This window comes from Stylophora pistillata, chromosome 7, assembly GCF_964205215.1.
Source record: "Stylophora pistillata chromosome 7, jaStyPist1.2, whole genome shotgun sequence".
NCBI classification, from domain to species: domain Eukaryota; kingdom Metazoa; phylum Cnidaria; class Anthozoa; order Scleractinia; family Pocilloporidae; genus Stylophora; species Stylophora pistillata.
The window spans coordinates 5,028,667-5,047,094 of NC_142525.1; the positions used below are offsets into that span (position 1 = coordinate 5,028,667).

Here is an 18,428-nt window from a genome sequence, read left to right on the forward strand (position 1 = left end):
TCACACACATCACATGCCCTTGAACCACTGTAAGGAAATAATTATGATCCTCATCAGTGATACTACATCATATCCCCACAGAACATTGTTATGAAATATTCCTATTTGAGTTGTAACCATTTTTTTTTTTAAGACATCATAGAACCTGGTGGTGAAACTAGCGGATAATTGCTTATTGACCACAAGTAGCCTGCATGCAACTGTTCCCCTCCCCTGTAATAAATTGGGAAAGGGACATCTGTGTGGTGCTGTTGTTGTTCGTGTTTTGGAATATCCCTTCCCTGATTTTTATTTGACTGGATGGGCACAGCTGTACACAGGCTAATTACAAGCTTTTGGTTACTCCTCATGACTTAGTGTTGACTGGGGATTGACAGCTGACTTAATCTAATCAATTTTCTCCTAAACATTTTTAATAAACATCTAATAATTTTCCCTTGACATTTCTAACTTGGGAGATTAATCATCATAATCATTGAGTTCCTTTCTATACCACCATTATCACCTCCATGAACACCTAGCAAGAATTCTTTGTTCCATAACTCAGACAGCTTCTGGACATAAGAAATCAAGTTTAGAAGACAGTTGATTCATTCAAGGCTGTTGCAATACATGAAAAGACAATCAATCAATTAAGGTTATTGTCTTTACCTGAGGCACAGTTACCCAGATTGTCCGAGCCAGAGGCTCATGCATGAAACGTAAGACAGCAACCCACCCATCCCACCCCAGGGGAGGACTTCCACCACACAGTAATCTCGTGCGTGGGAAATTAACGTCTCTTACCCCGAGTCCTGCAGGAGACAGGGCCTACGGTTTATTCGTCCTTATCCGAGAAGACCAGAATATTTATCCAAATAAAGTTTTCACTTTCCACCTTTGTTGCTGTTTTTCTGAGCAGCGACTATTTTACTTTCCCAACAAGCATTTGTTTCCCATCACAACTATGGATAATTTGTTGCCTGTCTTCTTTTTATGCAACTTTTCCCGCGCTAAATATTTCATTTAAATTATGATTTAATTTGATTTATATGAGTAAAGCACCGTATTGTCTAACCGCTCCCCGGTTAGCTCAATTTGTCAGGGCGCCAGATTGTGTAGTGCGGGAGGTCGAGGGTTCGAGCCCCGGCTGGACCAATACTCATTGTCTTAAAATAACTGAGGATAATTTGCTACTTTTATAATATCAAGAAATATTATCATTAAAATGGACATATTGTACTTAAAACATACCTCGGCATATTCTTCCTCTTTTTGAGGCCAGTTCTTGTACTTTGGGGGCTTCAATCCTACACATGTTACGGCAGTGTGTTCCAGGTTTATATGTAGAACTGTTTTGGCCAACTTGATACAAAATTCAATAATAACGATTGGGGATAGAATGGCCGTGTCACTTACGCGAGTACCCATGTTGTGTCTTCTCGACGGATCTGACAAAAATGCCGTTGACCTGCCGATTTATATGGTTCAAGCTACTGCTTTACAAACCTGGTAATGTGAAGTTATCGGATCACTGCCTCAACTATTCAAAAACCGTCTCATTTTTAGCCTTGATGCAGAAGCTCTTTTATAAACAAAACTTAGTCGCCACGGAGCCGCCAACGAAAAACAACATATCGTGTGCAACTTCACTTTGGCTTTGGCAAAGTATATAATTGAGCGTAAGAACTATTGAAAAGGTGAGCCGAGTTTCAAAGCTAAGTTTACAGTATTCTTTCCAAGTTTCGCCAAGGTGTGGAATCCTTATACGAAGAGTAACATTAGTCGTATGGAGTCAATTCAAGGAAGGCAACCAAATTTATTCTCAAAAGTGATTACAATTATTTGGTTAGGTTACGTGAACTCCGCATGTTATCTTTAGAGGATAGGAGATTTATTGCGGATGTTGTTTTCTTTTTTAAGGTGGTTAATCATGTTCGTCTGACCCTTGATACTAGGGTTCGGTTCTCTAGGGATGTTGTCAGGGGAGATATGCAATGAGAAGTATGGATACTCCAAACCTTTTAACCAGCTTTTCTAGGAATAATTGATTTAAATTTAGCTTTAAGAGGAGAATAGTTGAAGAGTGGAATAGTCTCCCTCTTGATTTTCGAGAGGCATCATCTGCAGCATTTTTTTAAGTCAGGTTTCTACATTAATTTTTTAACTCTGAATTTCTGTTTATACATTTTTAATGTGCGTGTCTGTGCGTGCGTGCACGCGCGCACACACATTGGTAGGTCTATAGATAGATTGGAGTTTTCTCCTAGAATTGTGCCATTTAATTTAAATGTAGATCTTTTATCAAAACAACCATTGGAGGACGAAAAAATTCCCTAAAACCTTTCATTCGGTCGAAGTCCTAGGTGTAAAAGTGCAAAATTCACTCAATTCAAAGACCGGAAGTTGAACTTGCTCCTTTTTAATCACGTGATCAGTGACAGAAAGGAGAATCGAAAAACATTCGAGCGATTGTAATGGCGTCTGACTCGAGTGATTCAAGTAGTTCCTCTTCGGGTTCATCTTCAGTGATCGAGAGAGCTGATGCACAAGGAACGCAGCCATATTTGATTTTGAGCAATGGAGAAACGAGACAGATCAGAAGTTTTGGTCATTGTGATAATTGCTAGATAATCTAGTTTTATCAACTGAGGTGATAATGATAATTGGAAGAGAATTCGCAAGGCTGGTGTTTTGAGTGTTAGCCTCTAATCATTGGCTCTGATATAAAGGCCACCCATTCTAGAAAGAAATGTAATTACCATTCAGCTTCTTTCCTAGATTCGTTTAGTTTTGTGGCTAATTGTTTTTAATAGGAAATTTTGTAATTAATTACCAGGGACCCATTCTTCAAAAGTCTAGGTAACTTAACGGGCCCAAAACCGTATTTTAAAATAACGATAGAGAGCTGGCATTGGCAACCTAACCAGTCCATTTTTTTTTTCTAGCTGATAGTTGTATTGTATGATTTTCAAAACTTTAGAAACCCTCATCTTTAATAAAAACAGAACAGCCTTATGGGCCCGTTAAGTTACTGGGACCTTTGAGAAACTGGCTCCAGCAGGAAATAAAACAATGTATTGCAGTTGTTCATTCCTCAAATGTCTAAGTGAGTTGAACTTATTCAAATACCTATTGGAATACACCAGAATGATTTGGTAGAGTGCTCAAAATGTCAGCCGTTATTAGCCTGTCCTGCTTATGTACTCAAATGAAAGCCACCAGCTATGCTACAGTCAGTGTCCTTTCTTTAAGATAAGTAAGAATAATACTTAATGAGCTACAGATCAGAATCTCCAGTACCCCACCGTGGCTGTTTAAAAAAAAGTTTCACTCTGTAAAGACTAACACTGGATATATCGATCTTTACTACAGGACATGGCATCAGCTGTTTTACCATCATCTACTAATGAGACATTCAACTTTGCTAGACTGTGTCGTCTTGTGGTGGATGTTGGATCCCAAGCCTTGAGAGACACTTTTGATGCCATACACCCTCCAACGAGTCTTCATTTAGTTTTGACGCATCAGCCAGTGCATGCAAAACTACAGTTTCTGAAGAAGAAGAGAGTTTTGAATCCGACACAATGGGGGAAGCTGTATCCAAATGTTCCATCATCTGTTTCATCAGCAGACTTTGACATCGTGTTACTGGTGGTGCTACTGAGGAATATCTGTGGGTTGGTTCCTCCCAGCACTGGATGGGACAGTCTTCCCCCACCTACAGATATGAGTAAGGAGGCCAACATAGCCAGGCTGAAGTACTACCGCAATACTGTGTACGGCCATGCCAGCGAAGCCTCTGTGGATGATACACAATTCAACAGCTACTGGCAAGATATCAGCAGTGCCATATTAGGACTCGCAGGAGCAGGTTATGGAGTTGCAATCAGTAAGCTTAAGAATGAGTGCATGGACCTTGAAACAAAAGACCACTACACGCAGCTGCTAAAGCAGTGGAAGCAAGATGATGACAATATCAAAGAAACTGATACAAAAGAATACTACAGGAGGCTGCCAAAGCTGTGGAGGCAACATGAAGGATATATTAAAGAAACTGGCACAGGAGTATGCCACAAGCAGCTGCTAAAGGAGATGAAGCAATTCAACGAAATGTTCAGAGAGATGAAAGGTACATGTTATAGCCAACAAAAAATTCAAAAGGCAAAGAATGACAGTTAATTATGCTACATTGACATTTTAAGAAAAACTCTGCTTTGGCTCTTATTCAGTGAAGAATTGTAGGGAAAGTTAAATACAATGGAATGGCCCTCTCTCTAAGAGTACGAGTAATACTCTTATAGGTAGTCGCTTCCTGGGGCACAATTTGAGATAAGGTCTGGCAGTAGTGAGATCAGAGCTAGTGCAATAGTATGAAGACTGTTGATGTATGGTGCTTCCCCTCCCCTACCCCTCACCTATGACAATGTTGCATGTCCTGATTCAAACAAATTTTAAAGATCTTGAACAAGGTATGGAGTGCACATTTTACAGGTGTTGTATGTGGAAAATTTCAATCTTGGAAATTGGACGTACAGCTGTAACTTGCTCATCGTGTAAGAGTAGGTCCCGAAAAAGGGGCGTGTACGACACGCTGACATTAGGATTGCAGTACCACCACTGAGCTACTCAAACTGGCATGTTTCAGTGCAAAAAGGTCAGACAGATTTGTGATCGAATAGAAGTCAAAAAGGGTTTTCTGTGCACCACTTGAGCTTACATTTTGCTGCAACACTTTCTTACTTTAAACTGAATACCCAGCAAGTAGTGCGATGGGGTAGTTGCCTCAAAAGAAGAGGTAGCTGCCCAGGGTGGAAGTGGCTTCTCATGTCAGGAGCAGCAAGGAGTCTCCTTGACCACAGCCCACCTTAATGTATCTAAACTATGGGAGGAAGGAGAAAGGAAGGAAGGAGTTGAACGAGAAAACCCATTCGATAACTGTGGTGGAAGGGCTTCTTTGATTCCTTGACATTCATCTGCATGTCCCTATTTTCAAAACTGACTTAAACATTACCCCTTTATCATCAGAGCAAATCAGACAAGAGGTGCAACAGGTGGAAAGTCAGATGCAACAGATGAAAAGTAGGATGCAGCAGATAAAAAGTGAGCTGCAAGACTCCTCAATGAGGAATAGAGGTAAACAACTCTACACAGTTAGAGCGCATTAGAGGAAGTTACGTTAAAATATGAACATGGAATACTTCAATGGATAAATGATTGAGAAGCGACAGCTAATACTTACAACTTAGATCGTGAAGAAAGGTAAGCAAACTGCGCACCACATTCCTGTTGCTGAGTTTTTACCGCAGCACAATTAAGTAATTTTCCTATAACTTTGGTGGAAGGGCTTCCTTGATTCCTTGATCTTCATCTGCATGTCCCTATTTTCAAAACTGACTTAAACATTACCCCTTTATCATCAGAGCAAATCAGACAAGAGGTGCAACAGATAAAAAGTGAGATGCAACAGATGAAAAGTGAGATGCAAGACTCTCAAGAAAAGGTTGACTCCTCAATGAGGAATACAGGTAAACAACTCTGCACAGTTCGAGCGCATTATGGTCAAATTTTCTACAAGAATTACTATACTGTTGATGACAAATACCTAGAAGCCAATAAATATTCAGAGAAAGTTATGTTAAAATATGATCATGGAATACTTCAAAGGATAAATGATTGAGAAGTGACAGCTAACACTTACAACTTAGATCGTGAAGAAAGATAAGCAAACTGTGCGCCACATTCCTGTTTCTGAGTTTTTACCGCAGCACAATTAAGCAATTTTCTTATAACTTTGGTGGAAGGGCTTCCTTGATTCATTGATCTTCATCCGCAGGTCCCTATTTTCAAAACTGACTTAAACATTACCCCTTTATCATCAGAGCAAAGCAGACAAGAGTCGCAACAGATGAAAAGTAAGATACAATACCTTGAAGAAAAATTCGACTCCCTTATGGTAGATGACACGAGGAATGGAGGTAAACAACTCTGCACGGTTAGAGCGCATTATGGTCAAATTTTCCACAAGAATTATAATACTGTTGTAGGCAAATACCTAGGAGCCAATAAATATTCAGAGGAAGGTAGGTTAAAATATGAACGTGGAATACTTCAAAGAATAAATGATTGAGAAGTGACAGCTAACACTTACAGCTTAGATCATGAAGAAAGATAAGCAATCTGCACGCCACATTCGTGCGTTACATGTTACATATGAAATATTGTCAATTGATATTTATTGACCGACATATACTTTACTAGAAAACTGATATGATGGTCTGCCAAACATGAAAGATAAACCTCTCCCAAATTATCGTTTTTTTTCGTAATGTTACCAAGTTAGAAACTCAAAGGTGCGACTAAATTCAAGCTACAAATGTACGTGTTTGCAGTCACAGGAATCAGAAAAGTTTAAGTAGTTTCAAAGGAAATCTTATGCTACATTAGCCACCGACCAAACAAAAAAAACTTAAAAGTTAATGAAAGCGTATAAATCGTCGCAGTAAATTTGTGCATTGAGACATTTTACGCGGTAGCAATGGCTTGTTAAAAGAGGGGTACAGTTCATTATCAATGACTGAATATCTGAAAATCATATATGTGAACTGCGGTTTAACAAGTGAATATGAAAGCGATCTTCGCAGTAATGAACACATCCTAAGCAGTAGTGACAATAAGGCTTACAAAAAATTTCAGGCCTCTGTGGGATTCGAATATATGGAAATCACATATGAACTGCTGTTAGAAGAGCACTGCACCAGTGTTGCAGGGGTCATGGGTGCAAATCCTGGGCAGGCCTTTTTTGTGTAAGCCTAATTTCACTACTGCTTAAGAAGTGCTCGTCTCGACAGTTTTTTCCAAGACTCATAAGGATACTCTCGCTATGTTAGCCCCTTACTAGATCACGCCAAAAAGTGGGTTAGAAAAAAGTGGTGAATGATAATTATTTATGCCGGACATTTAGGGCAAAACCTAGCTTTGGCTCACAGTCATGTGTTTTGTTTTGTGAATTCACAAGAAATGGTAAGACACGTTCACACAAGGATTGCTGTACCACATTTCGGTGCAAAAAGTCCAGACTAAAGTCCTATGTATTTTTCCAAACTTCCTGAATAAGGAAGAATAAGGACTTGAATAAGAATAAGGACTTGTTCTGAGATAAAGATAAAAGAATTGAATTGCAATCCTGTAGGGATTTCTGGTAAATGTGTCCTATAATGTTTGGTTCTCTAATCGAACATGAAAAAAATTGGTTTTCCTTTTTTCCTAATTTATTCAAACCTAAGAAAGATAATTCGCTTAAAAAATGCTGATCGTGTTTTTTAGTGGGTACTACCCCCTTGAAGAGGAGGAGCCACATATGTTGTCAATGTGATTGAGGGAATGAGTGTAATCTTGATCCAATTTTGACCTGGTGCTGTTTGTTGTTTGTTTCGGGGTGTCTTTCGTATATTAGTTACAGTATAGTATTCTGTTCGTTTTAAGTTTTCTTCTTTTTCTCGGAGAGTGTGGTTCGCTTAAGGTTTGGTCTTATAATCGAGTGAAATAGAATAAAATGTTTTTTCGGTGAACATTTAATGGTAGCAGAGCGAGGTTCTAATTATGTCAGTGGACGGGAAGCACAACGAAGCGATGGACGAAGAGGAGGACCGTACCGAAAATTTAAAGCAGCAAAAGGCAAAGGATAAATCAGCTTTCACTAGGATAAAGAACAAGTTGTTGAGCCTTCTAGATGAAGAGGATTATCCGAGTCGGTGGGAAGTCAAGGCGGTTTGTCAAAAGCTCTGTGAAGTGCAAGAACGCGCAATGTCAACAATGGAAGAATTATCTCAAGAATATTTGAGCTGCAAATAGAAAGAGAAACGCAAAAAGCTCACCGATGAAATGGACAGATCAGAAGTGGAATTTTCCGAGGCTCATGACAAGGCTCAAGACAATCAGAAGGAAGAACTATCGAGTTTGGCAACTGACGCATCAGAAAATACTCGTGGACGTCAAGTCGAAGAAAACGTCTTAAGGAAAAGCGTGGAAAAGCAAACTCTAGAGGAGCAAATTAAGCGAGAACAAGATAGCGCTCGTGGCAAAGAAAATTTGGAAGAATTACATCACCAGTATCGAAGTCATTTATTTGTTGATGGGGAACTTCAAAATTTGAGAGAGTCGGAGTTCAAAGGACTGGAAACAAGAAAAATTTCTTCGAACAATTTGGAAGAAGGTCGTTCAACGCCATCGCTTGGTAAGGATATGTGGAATCAGCTTAAGCGTGTTTCAATTTCCGTATTCACTGGTGATAAAAGATTGTATGAGGGTTGGAAAATGGCTTTCATGGCGTGTGTGGATAAGGCACCTGCTACACCAGAGTATAAATTGCTTCAGTTACGTCAATATTTATCTGGGGAAGCATTAAAGGTCGTGGAACCTTTGGGCTACTCTGCGACGGCTTATGAAACGGCAAAAGAAAGATTGGAACGAAAATTTGGCGGCAAACGGTGTCAGGGTTGCCTCGCATTTGGAAGAATTGGAGAACTTTAACCCACTTCGCCTGGAAATGCAAGGGACCTCGAGAGACTTGCAGATTTTTTAGATGTTACTGTAGTAAACCTGAAGGAAGCTGGGCAGCATGATGAATTAGGAAGCGGATCACTGTACCTCAGTTTGTGTAAGAAATTGACAGAAGAAATGTTAGCGCATTATCACCGGTGGATTCATAAAAATGGCCGTTGGCAGTTATTGGAAACGTTGATGGAGTTCGTCATCCAGGAAGCAGAATTTCAGACAGTAGCATCGGAAACAATTCATGGTTTGAGTAAGAAAGGACTTAAGAAGGACGGTGGAGTGACCTTTTTCGGTAACGCGCAGAAATCTTCAGGAAATGAGAGAGGAGTTGGATTTCGACCTTGTAAAGTTTGCGGTGGGTGGTCATCATGGAGTTTGGCGCTGTGACAGGTTCAAGGCTATGAGCCTTCCAAAGAGATGGGAAGCTGCCAAGAGCCTTAAACTGTGTTATCGTTGCTTAGGAGATCATAATGGAGAAACGTGCGTTAGATCGAGAATTTGCGGGATAAATAATTGTGAGAACACTCACAACCAATTATTGCATAGAGACCTTGTAGCACCAGATCGAAGTGAAGAGGTGAACTCTCCTGACCGCTGTGATGTGGAACAAGGAGCATCAGGTGGTTCCCAGGTCCTCGCAGAGAGCGAAACGATTAATGAAATGACTCTTACTCTTCCCCAAAACCCAGTTGAGCAGGCAACAGAGAGGTCTCACACCACATTGACTTCACAGATTGTGCAACCTAGATTTGTGGCCTTGCGCACACTACCAGTGTTTCTGAAGAACGGCTATCGCAGAATTAAAGTGAACGCATTGCTGGATGATGCTTCAACGAAGACGTATTTAAATGCTTACGTAGCCGCTGAGCTTAAACTTCAAGGGCATCCTCAAAGTGTAACTGTGAGTGTTCTAAATGGACAGATTGAAACCTTCGAGACTATGCCAGTTGAGGTCGAGTTGGAAAGTTTGGATGGAAATGTGAAAGTTATGATAAGTGCATTCACAGCCGATCGAGTCACAGGAAACATGAAAGTTATTGACTGGGGAAAGTATGCAGTAAATTGTACCTACTTGAAAGGGATACAGTTTCCAAACCCAGGCATTGGTCCAATAGTAGACTTGTTGATTGGAGGTGATTATGCTGAACTACACTACTCGTTCAAGGATGTTTGGGGGCAACCCAGGGAACCAGTAGCAAGACTTACGCCATTGGGATGGACATGTACAGGAACAGTTAGTGGGTTTGAAGGAGATGCCTATCAGTCAAGCTTTGCACACACCTACTTTGTACTAGAACAGTGAGACACAGGCGAAATTAGTAGTTTACTATGACAATTCTGGGAGATAGAGAATCCTAGCACATCACATAAGCGACCCCTTCTAAATCCTGATGAACAATGTGCATTAGAACAGGTGGAAAAGTCCCTTAAGTATTGGGATGGAAGATACCAAGTAGCACTTCCATGGAAGCAAGACGTTTCTAACCTACCAGACAATTATGACATGGCCCTTCGGAGATTGTACAACACGGAGAAACGTTTACTGAAGAATCCAGAGATCGCAGCAGCCTACACGGAAAGCATCACTCAATATTTGGAGAAGGGCTACATTTGTAAAGTCGACCCAGCCGAAGAAAAACCTGCGAGGAAATGGTACCTTCCACACTTTCCTGTTGTGAGACTGGACAGAACCACAAGAAAGACTCGCATCGTGTTTGATGCCTCTGCGAAGTTTGGAGGAATCTCCCTCAATGACGTCATTTATCAAGGACCGAAATTGCAGAGAGATTTAAACGACGTTTTACGTCGATTCAGAAGACACCCTGTTGCACTCATTTGTGATATCGCTGAGATGTATTTGAGAATTGAAGTTGCACCTAAGGACCGATCATTTCAACGGTTCGTATGGAGATCTTTGGATCAGCTGAGAAAACCAGAAGAGTACGAGTTCAACCGAGTCGTGTTTGGAATTAACTTATCACCCTTCCAAGCTCAATTTGTCTCCCAAACACATGCTGAGAAGTACAAGGATGAGCTACCCTTTAGCTTCAGAGACTGTATTAAAGTCAACGTATATGGATGACAGTATGGACTCGGTGTTGGACGACAGTCAGGGTATGGAGTTATTCAAGGAGTTAGATAAGCTGTGGAGCAAGGCAGGAATGCACGCTCGTAAATAGTTGTCCAATTCACCCCAGGTTCTAAAAAAGATACCGATCGAGGACAGAGCATCCGAGGTAGACATCAACAAGGACCCCCTACCAACAGTGAAGACTCTGGGAATCAGGTGGCTTCCAGAAGAAGACGTGTTCACGTTCACAGCAAATTCGCTCGAAGAAAACTCTCAACTCACTAAATGGAATTTTCTGAAGAGAATCGCTATATTATTTGACCCAGTTGGTTTTTTGACGCCATTTACAATTGGGGCCAAGGTCATGATGCAGGAGATGTGGGTGGCAGGACTTGAATGGGACGAGTTATGCCCAAGGGAGTTGATCCACAAGTCTCAAGAATGGTTCGGTGAGTTAGAAGAGTTACCAACGATCAAGATTCCCAGATGTTTACGGTTTGGCCAAGAAGTTTTGGTGTCAGAAACCTTACATACCTTTGTAGATGCGTCATAAGATGCATATGGTGCTGTTGTCTATTCGAGGGTTATCTACAAGAGTGGATTAGTATCCAGTCGACTAGTTGCAGCCAAGTCAAGAGTAGCACCACTTGCGGCAACAAGTATACCTCGTTTGGAGCTGATGGCAGCAATCCTAGGCGTAAGGTTGACCAAGTCAATTTCCAAAGTTTACAGCGGGGCATTGGGTCAAGCAGTCTTCTGGTCCGATAGCATGAATGTCCTGTGGTGGATAAAAGGTAGAAGTCGGAGATATAAACCTTTCGTAGCAAACCGAGTGGGAGAAATTCAAAGCCTAACAAATCCCAAGGAGTGGCATTTCTTGCCAACCAAAGAGAATCCTGCTGACTTTACTACAAGGGGTATGAGAGTATCAGACATGGCTAAGGAGAGAAAGTGGTGGAGTGGCTCAGATTTCCTTCAAAAGGAAGAGTCACACTGGCCTAAGAATCAAATTGACACCGAAAAGGTTTAGGAAGCAACGGAAATCAAGAAAGCAACTCCAGGAAGTTCACAAACAGGCCGAAATAACGAAAATTGGACAATGACTTCACTTCATGAAGATGGTCAGCTATGGCGTCTCGATCCAAAACGTTTCTCAAGTTGGACAAAGTTGATAAGAATTCAAGCATGGGTTCATCGTTTCGTAGATAACTGTAGAAGTCCCAACAGAGAGAGAGGAGACTTAAACGTGGAGGAGATTGAAGATATTGCAATTCAAGTGATTAAAGATGCACAGAGGAAGGCATTTCCCATTGAGTATATGGCACTTCAGCGACGAGAGTTACCAAAAAAGAGCAAGTTGCTTGGCCTACAACCATGGCTAGATGAGGAAGGCCAAATGAGGTGCGATCGCTGCCTTAGGCATGCAGAATTTACCACAGGATGCCTGTTTCCCGATAATCTTGCCTCGAAAGAGCTATGTGTCGAAGCTCATTGTCAAACATTATCACGAAAAAGACAATCACGCGGGTGGAAGGAATTAATTGCTGGCGGCTTTATCAACACGCTTCTGGATCATTTCAGGTCGTGAAGAAATTTGTGAATGGGAGAAGGAGTGCAACGAATGCCGAAGAAGAAAAGCTAAGGCTGCAAAACAAATTATGGCTCCCCTCCCACAGATTAGACTCCGATATTCCTTGAGAGCATTTGCACAGACTGCCGTGGATTATGGTGGACCATTTATTACTGTGCAGGGAAGAAGGGCACGTCGGCAGAAACGTTACCTGTGTTTGTTTACCTGTTTGGCGTCCCGAGCAGTCAACGTGGAAATGGCCTATGCACTTGACACTGATGCGTTCCTCAATGCCTTCTACAGAATGGTCAATCGGAGGGGGCTTCCAAGAGAGATGTTATGCGACAATGGGGGTAATCTCGTTGGAGGTAATAGGGAGTTAAGCGATTTGGTCAAGGAGCTTGATCAAGAGAAGATTGCTAAATCGACTGCAAACCAAGGAATCAAATGGCAATCTAATCCCCCACATGCACCTCATTTTGGAGGAGCCCATGAGATTATGATCAAGGGCGCAAAACGTGCAGTATATGCAACCCTGGGCAACGTAGACATCACAGATGAAGAGTTAATGACAGCATTCACTGGAGCGGAGGCACTTCTAAACTCCAGACCACTGACCTATCAATCAGCTAATCCTGAAGATGATGTCCCGCTAACGCCGAATCATTTCCTCTTTGGGCAGGTTGGAGGACGGTTTGCACCAGATTCAGTAGATGAGACCACATTCAACCCAAAGAAGAGATGGAGAAGGGTCCAGGAACTAGTTAGACATATCAGGCATCGTTGGATTCGGGAGTGGTTACCCACTCTGAACGTCAGAAGAAAGTGGCTCCACGTCGGGCGAGACATTAAAGTTGATGACGTTGTGTTAGTTATGTCACCTACGACACCACGAGGATACTGGCCTCTTGGTCGAATCGTCGAAGTCTATCTGGGAAAAGATGGGCACGTAAGAATCGCTAAAGTGCAGGTGGGAAAAGAAGAACTCCTTAGGCCTGTTACCAAGTTATGCCACTCGAACTGTTATGAACGTACTTGGAAATGATCGAGATGAGGACGAATACTTTCAGAAACCTCTGGACAGTTTAGTAGTGACTGCGAAGGCACCCCTTATCATCGGTATTATTGTTTTATTGATATGCCATGTCATATCAACGTGAGGGAGAATGAGCAGGAGACAATTGCGCTTATTAGTGTGTGAACAGGAGACAATCGTGTTAGTCAGTAGGATCATGACGTTCATTAGAATTCTTTGCACTTTGTAATCCTTTTGTGCTATTTGCGATGGACCATTTCCGTATATATTAGTTATAGTTAAGTATTCTGTTCGTATTAAGTTTTCTTCTTTTTCTCGGAGAGTGTGGTTCACTTAAGGTTTGGTCTTATAATCGAGTGAAATAGAATAAAATGTTTTTCTGGTGAACAGCGTGGAGGTTTGTCAATTCAAGGTGATGTATTTAGCTTTAGAGCGCTGAATGTACTTTTCCTGCATTTATTGAAGTGCCCATGACATGATTCTTTTTTTGAGTATTTCATAGGCTTGTTAGATGTACGAACAAACTCCTATAGAAGAAAAATTCGAAGAGTAAATCTCCTCGATGTCAACGATCAAAACGCGTCCATTTTGGTCATACAGCTACATCTTTTGGCGAGACGTGTATTGAAAAACCCGGTGCAAGTGTATTATTCTTTTAGTTAACATTATTCGCCTCTCCAGCCACACAATACTTTCGTCCTCTCTTGTTGAGTTCTCCTTTCTCGACCTTAGTTGCCGAAGTGTCTTCACAGTTTTCTACATCACAGCAATGTAATATGATCATTTTGGCCGTGCACTAAATGTGGACACTTAGGCCGCCAAATCGAACTTTCAACGCACAAAACAATGGTCAAGAAGAACTCGCTAGGCGCTGAGGTCGATTATTTCAAATTTGAAATACAGTTATCAACCAGAAAACACGCCAAAAATTGTTGTCATAGACACTTAGAGAAACTGATTACAATGGACATAAATTGAGGACAAATTTGTTTCTCAGAGCGCACCAGAGTCAATCCAGAGCGTTTGGAAAGTGAAATTGGAATCCTCAAAGAAAAGCTGAAGACTGTGCAGAGCCAGCCGTCCACCAAAAAGAAACTATGGGTGGAAGGCAAAATGTATGTTTCAAATTTTGAAAAAGTTTTATGTGGGATACCGTCATCTTTAATTGAAACAGAGCACTGTCACACGAGGGATTAAATATCATCGTCAAATCTACTTACAAGTCGAGCTGCAAAGGTGGCAGCGTTCAAAAACAGGAGAAAAGCACGAGACGAGGGTGGGCGAGCAGCTTTGGGATACTGCATTATGACAGAAAATCTTCTCTTAAAAAATAGTTTGTGGACATATCATTACTCAACATGACATTTACCGGGCCTTGGAAACTTCAAATTGTCGCTAGACCTCGCTTGAAATTCGTAAAAAGTCGGTTTTCATTGTTAGCCACATTTCGCAACGCTTCAGAGTTTTCGTGGTGTCTGTGACTCTAAAGGTTATTAAACTTGAGACTTGAGTGTCCATTACTTTTCAAGCAAAGTATTCTATAGCATTTTAACTTTTTATTTTGAGTTCGAGAAAGTCTCACTTGATCGGAAAGGAGTGGGAAATCTGACTTGAAAATTTTGAAAGTCGGCCGCGCGGACGTCATATCTCCATATTTGATCATTTGTCGTGAACGCATATGACATGTGACGCCAATCTAAAACTTTATTTTATATTGTTCCGCGAAAATCTGGAGAGGCGTTCTCGATAGTTTGAGCAGACACCTTACAAAGACTTTTTTTCCTTTAGATTCCACCGAGATTGTTGATGGCATTCGTCAGCTTTACAAAGTCCGCGAGGGTTGGTTGGCACCGTTTTCCTGGTGTGAGGACTTTGGTTTCTCTATTGACGACATCTACACCGAACTTAAAGTCATCAGCTCAAAGAAAACGGTGGGAACAGTCACATACCGAGTAGTCAGGATGTCTGAGATGTTTAACCCACACGAAGGCTGTGAGGAACCAAGGGTTGTGTTAGTGGAAGGGAAGCCCGGTGTGGGGAAAACAACTTTCTGCCACAAAGTTGTTTTTGACTGGGCCACTCAAAAACGCGCAGCTAAAAATTGCTTCGGAAAATTCTTCACAATTCTTTTGATCAAATGTTGTGAAGTTCAGTCTGGCCTTTGGGAAGCCATTGATGATCAACTTCTACCTCGAGATGTCGATGATTACCAAAAGAAGAGGTTCTTCGACTTCATTCGCCATAATCAATCCAAAGTTCTCCTTGTACTCGATGGATTGGATGAAGTTTCTGAGATTAAGGTACCAATGTTTTCAGAAATTATTCAAGGCCGAGTACTGCCAAAATGTCGCGTGATTGTTACAGCACGACATGAAGTTGGAGTCAAAGTTCGAAGATACTGTAACATGCTTCTGGAAGTCAAGGGATTTACTGATGAAGATGCAAGAAGGTTCATCACCAAATTTTTCCAAACGGAAAAGGCCTTGGCTAACAGGCTTTTAGTCCAGCTGCACGATGATCGAAATCTTCAAGACCTTGCAGCGAGTCCTCTCAACTGTACGGTTTTATGCCTGGTCTTGAAAGATTTTAACGGCCGGTTTCCTCAAAGCAGATCGAAGCTGTACATGGTCATGGTGGAGTGTATACTAAGAAGATACAGAGCAAAGAAACAACTTTCAGAAACCCGCGAAGACCTCGTACAAATTTACGAAAGCCAGCTGAGACACCTTGGCTCGATAGCTTTGAAAGGTTTACTGGAAGACAACTTGGACTTTGACGAGGAGGAACTTGAAAAACATAAAGCACGTGACTTACCTGGACTTGGATTTCTTTCCTTTCAGCCCGGAAGCAGTAAACTAAGACCGACTGGGCGCTATGGCTTTCTTCACAGGACTTTCCAAGAGTTCTTCGCCGCTTTGAATCTCGGATGTCAGATTATCAAGAAAGAAATAAGCACGGACAGCGTAGCTGCTGACGAACGATACCGCCATCAGCTGAAAGAAGTGCTTCCTTTCACATTTGGCATTCTGGCAGCACGATATGAGGAAACAGCAGAGAACCTTGTGAGAAGTATGGCAACACAGTTAAACGAGGAGGAGGAGGAGCACGTAGCTGGTGGTTTGGCTTTTGCTTTTAAGGGCATTAATGAGTGCAAAAATGACAACAGTTGTGATGAAAAACTGGCCCGCGCGCTTGGCGCTTGTCTTCAAATTGAAGTCATTGACCTTTCGGGTACAAGAATAGATAAAGCTTTCGCTGTTTTGTTAGCGAACGTTCTTAAAACAGGTAGAGCAGTGAAGATTTTGAAACTTTCAGGTAGTAACGCTGGTGATTATCTCACTGCTACTGTGGTTGAGGGTTTGAAAAGAAATGCATCCCTGGCACAGTTGAATTTGTCTCATAATAAGATTGGTGATGCTGGTGCTGCAGCTCTGGCTGATTGTTTGAAGAATAATATATCTCTGGCAAAGTTGGATTTGCCCAATAATGAGATTGCTGTTGCTGGTGCTGCTGCTCTGGCTGAGTGTCTACTAACTAATACGTCTCTGACAGAGTTGGATTTGGGTGGTAATAACATTGTTGATGCTGGTGCTGCCGCTCTGTCTGAGTGTTTGAAAGGGAATAAATCTTTAACAGAGTTGAGTTTGAGTGGTAATTATATTGGTGATGCTGGTGCTGCTGCTCTGGCTGAGTCTCTAAAATGCAATAAATCTCTGATAAAGTTGGATTTGTCTAGGAATGAAATAGGAGGTGATGGTATTGCTGCACTAGCTGAATGTTTAACGGGAAACATGACTTTGACAGCGCTGAATGTGTCCCATAATGGCATTGGTTATGCTGGTGTTTCCGCCCTCACAAAGCATCTGGATGATTTTATGTCTGCGATAGGAGGGGATGTTTTTTAAGAAGAGAATCAGTGATTCTGGTGCTGCTGCTGTGATTGCTGTGCAGGAGTGTCATCCATCTCTAACTGAGTCGGATGAACTTTTTCAGAAAATGTGTATTCCGTCTTAAGACCTGTGGGGAAAAAGGAAAAGCGATAACGTAACGAATAAACAGTAACTCATGACCCTGGCACCAAGCAGCGCAAATGTTCATAAGCTTTTATTGGTGATACCAGTGTAAGTACAAGATTAATACAACATCTGTTTTCTGTGATTATTTAATTTTGTTAGAGCTGTCAGATAGGCTTACACGTTTATGGTCAGGAGACTATAGTACTTTATTTCGACCTCTTCATTTCAGCCTCTACTCTGTAATATGTATTGAAGGGGTCGTTGAAAGAAAGTATGCTTCATTCATGACACTCGTGTTAACCGCGAGAATATCTGCGCGAGCATAACTTGAAATGCTCAAAGGTTCTCTCGGAGTTTGGAAATTGGATGGATATTTTTTGGTTGGTTGTTTTCAGTATTAGGTCGCCTCAGATTTTCTTTCTCCAATCGACCATGAGAATTTGTAATAGGTTATAGTCGTTACTCTTTGGTGATCGGTTCTTTGATTTTCACGAATTTTACTGGTAATAATGTGCTGGTAATGTTTAGTATTATAAGGAGAAAACTGATGGTCATTTGCAACTCTTTTATTACTCAGTGTAAAGTACAGACTGATACTCGTAATTATTATATGATGACCATTATATGAGACCATTTGGTAGATGTCGCGCAGCGGACTGGTTAGTAGCCCGCAAAGCCAGAGGTTGAGAGTTCAAATTCCACAGTGCATATCATCGATAGTTTTTTTCTTTTTAACGGATATGTTTTTGTCTAAATAAATATATAGGGAAAGACAGGGTTTACCTTTCCGATACTTGTGTTTAAAAAATCATCTGGAGCAAATTAATCATTCGATGATTCGTTCAGCACGTCGATCGATTTCGAACTCAAATTATGCCAGCCTTTGTTGAGCCCTAAGTTATCACTTGTGTCAGATAGGGTTAACAGGAAAAAAAAAACTATGACAGCTTTCCCTCAATCGAATTGAGGAGGACCAACCTCAAAGTCTTTCCCTAACAACCGTAGCTTAAATACGACTTGTACGTGTCGTGCTGTTACGTCTAGGTCAATCACTGACAGGGCGCTACTTCAATTGGACAGCGTTGAATTGGTTTAACAGTAAGAACTTCAAGCTAAAAATCATACGCTGTCGATGTGTAGAAACGGTCCACTGATAAGAAGGCTTGCCACTGAAATAAATCACTTTCCTGAATAAACCCT

At 41.3% G+C, this 18,428-nt stretch overlaps 2 protein-coding genes and 1 pseudogene across 4 annotated transcripts; all 3 read left to right on the plus strand.

Moving 5' to 3' along the window:
* Positions 1-3,333: 3,333 nt before the first annotated feature.
* Positions 3,334-18,006, plus strand: LOC111344109 (uncharacterized). 3 transcript variants are annotated; one of them, XM_022951313.2, is made up of 6 exons: positions 3,334-4,111; positions 5,008-5,115; positions 5,403-5,507; positions 5,862-5,957; positions 14,210-14,320; positions 15,001-18,006. In XM_022951313.2, exons 1-6 carry the CDS (start codon positions 3,358-3,360, stop codon positions 17,115-17,117), a joined length of 3,291 nt encoding a protein of 1,096 aa, XP_022807048.2. In that variant the 5' UTR covers positions 3,334-3,357; the 3' UTR covers positions 17,118-18,006. The 3 variants fall into 3 exon arrangements, with proteins under 3 accessions (XP_022807048.2, XP_088583143.1, XP_022807050.2); XM_088727017.1 differs by having other exon boundaries at positions 5,008-5,088; positions 5,463-5,507; XM_022951315.2 differs by lacking the exon at positions 14,210-14,320.
* Positions 7,863-13,599, plus strand: LOC148726315 (uncharacterized; annotated as a pseudogene).
* Positions 7,864-8,511, plus strand: LOC148726316 (uncharacterized). The gene has a single exon (XM_088727097.1). It carries the CDS (start codon positions 7,864-7,866, stop codon positions 8,509-8,511), a length of 648 nt encoding a protein of 215 aa, XP_088583223.1.
* Positions 18,007-18,428: the final 422 nt, after the last annotated feature.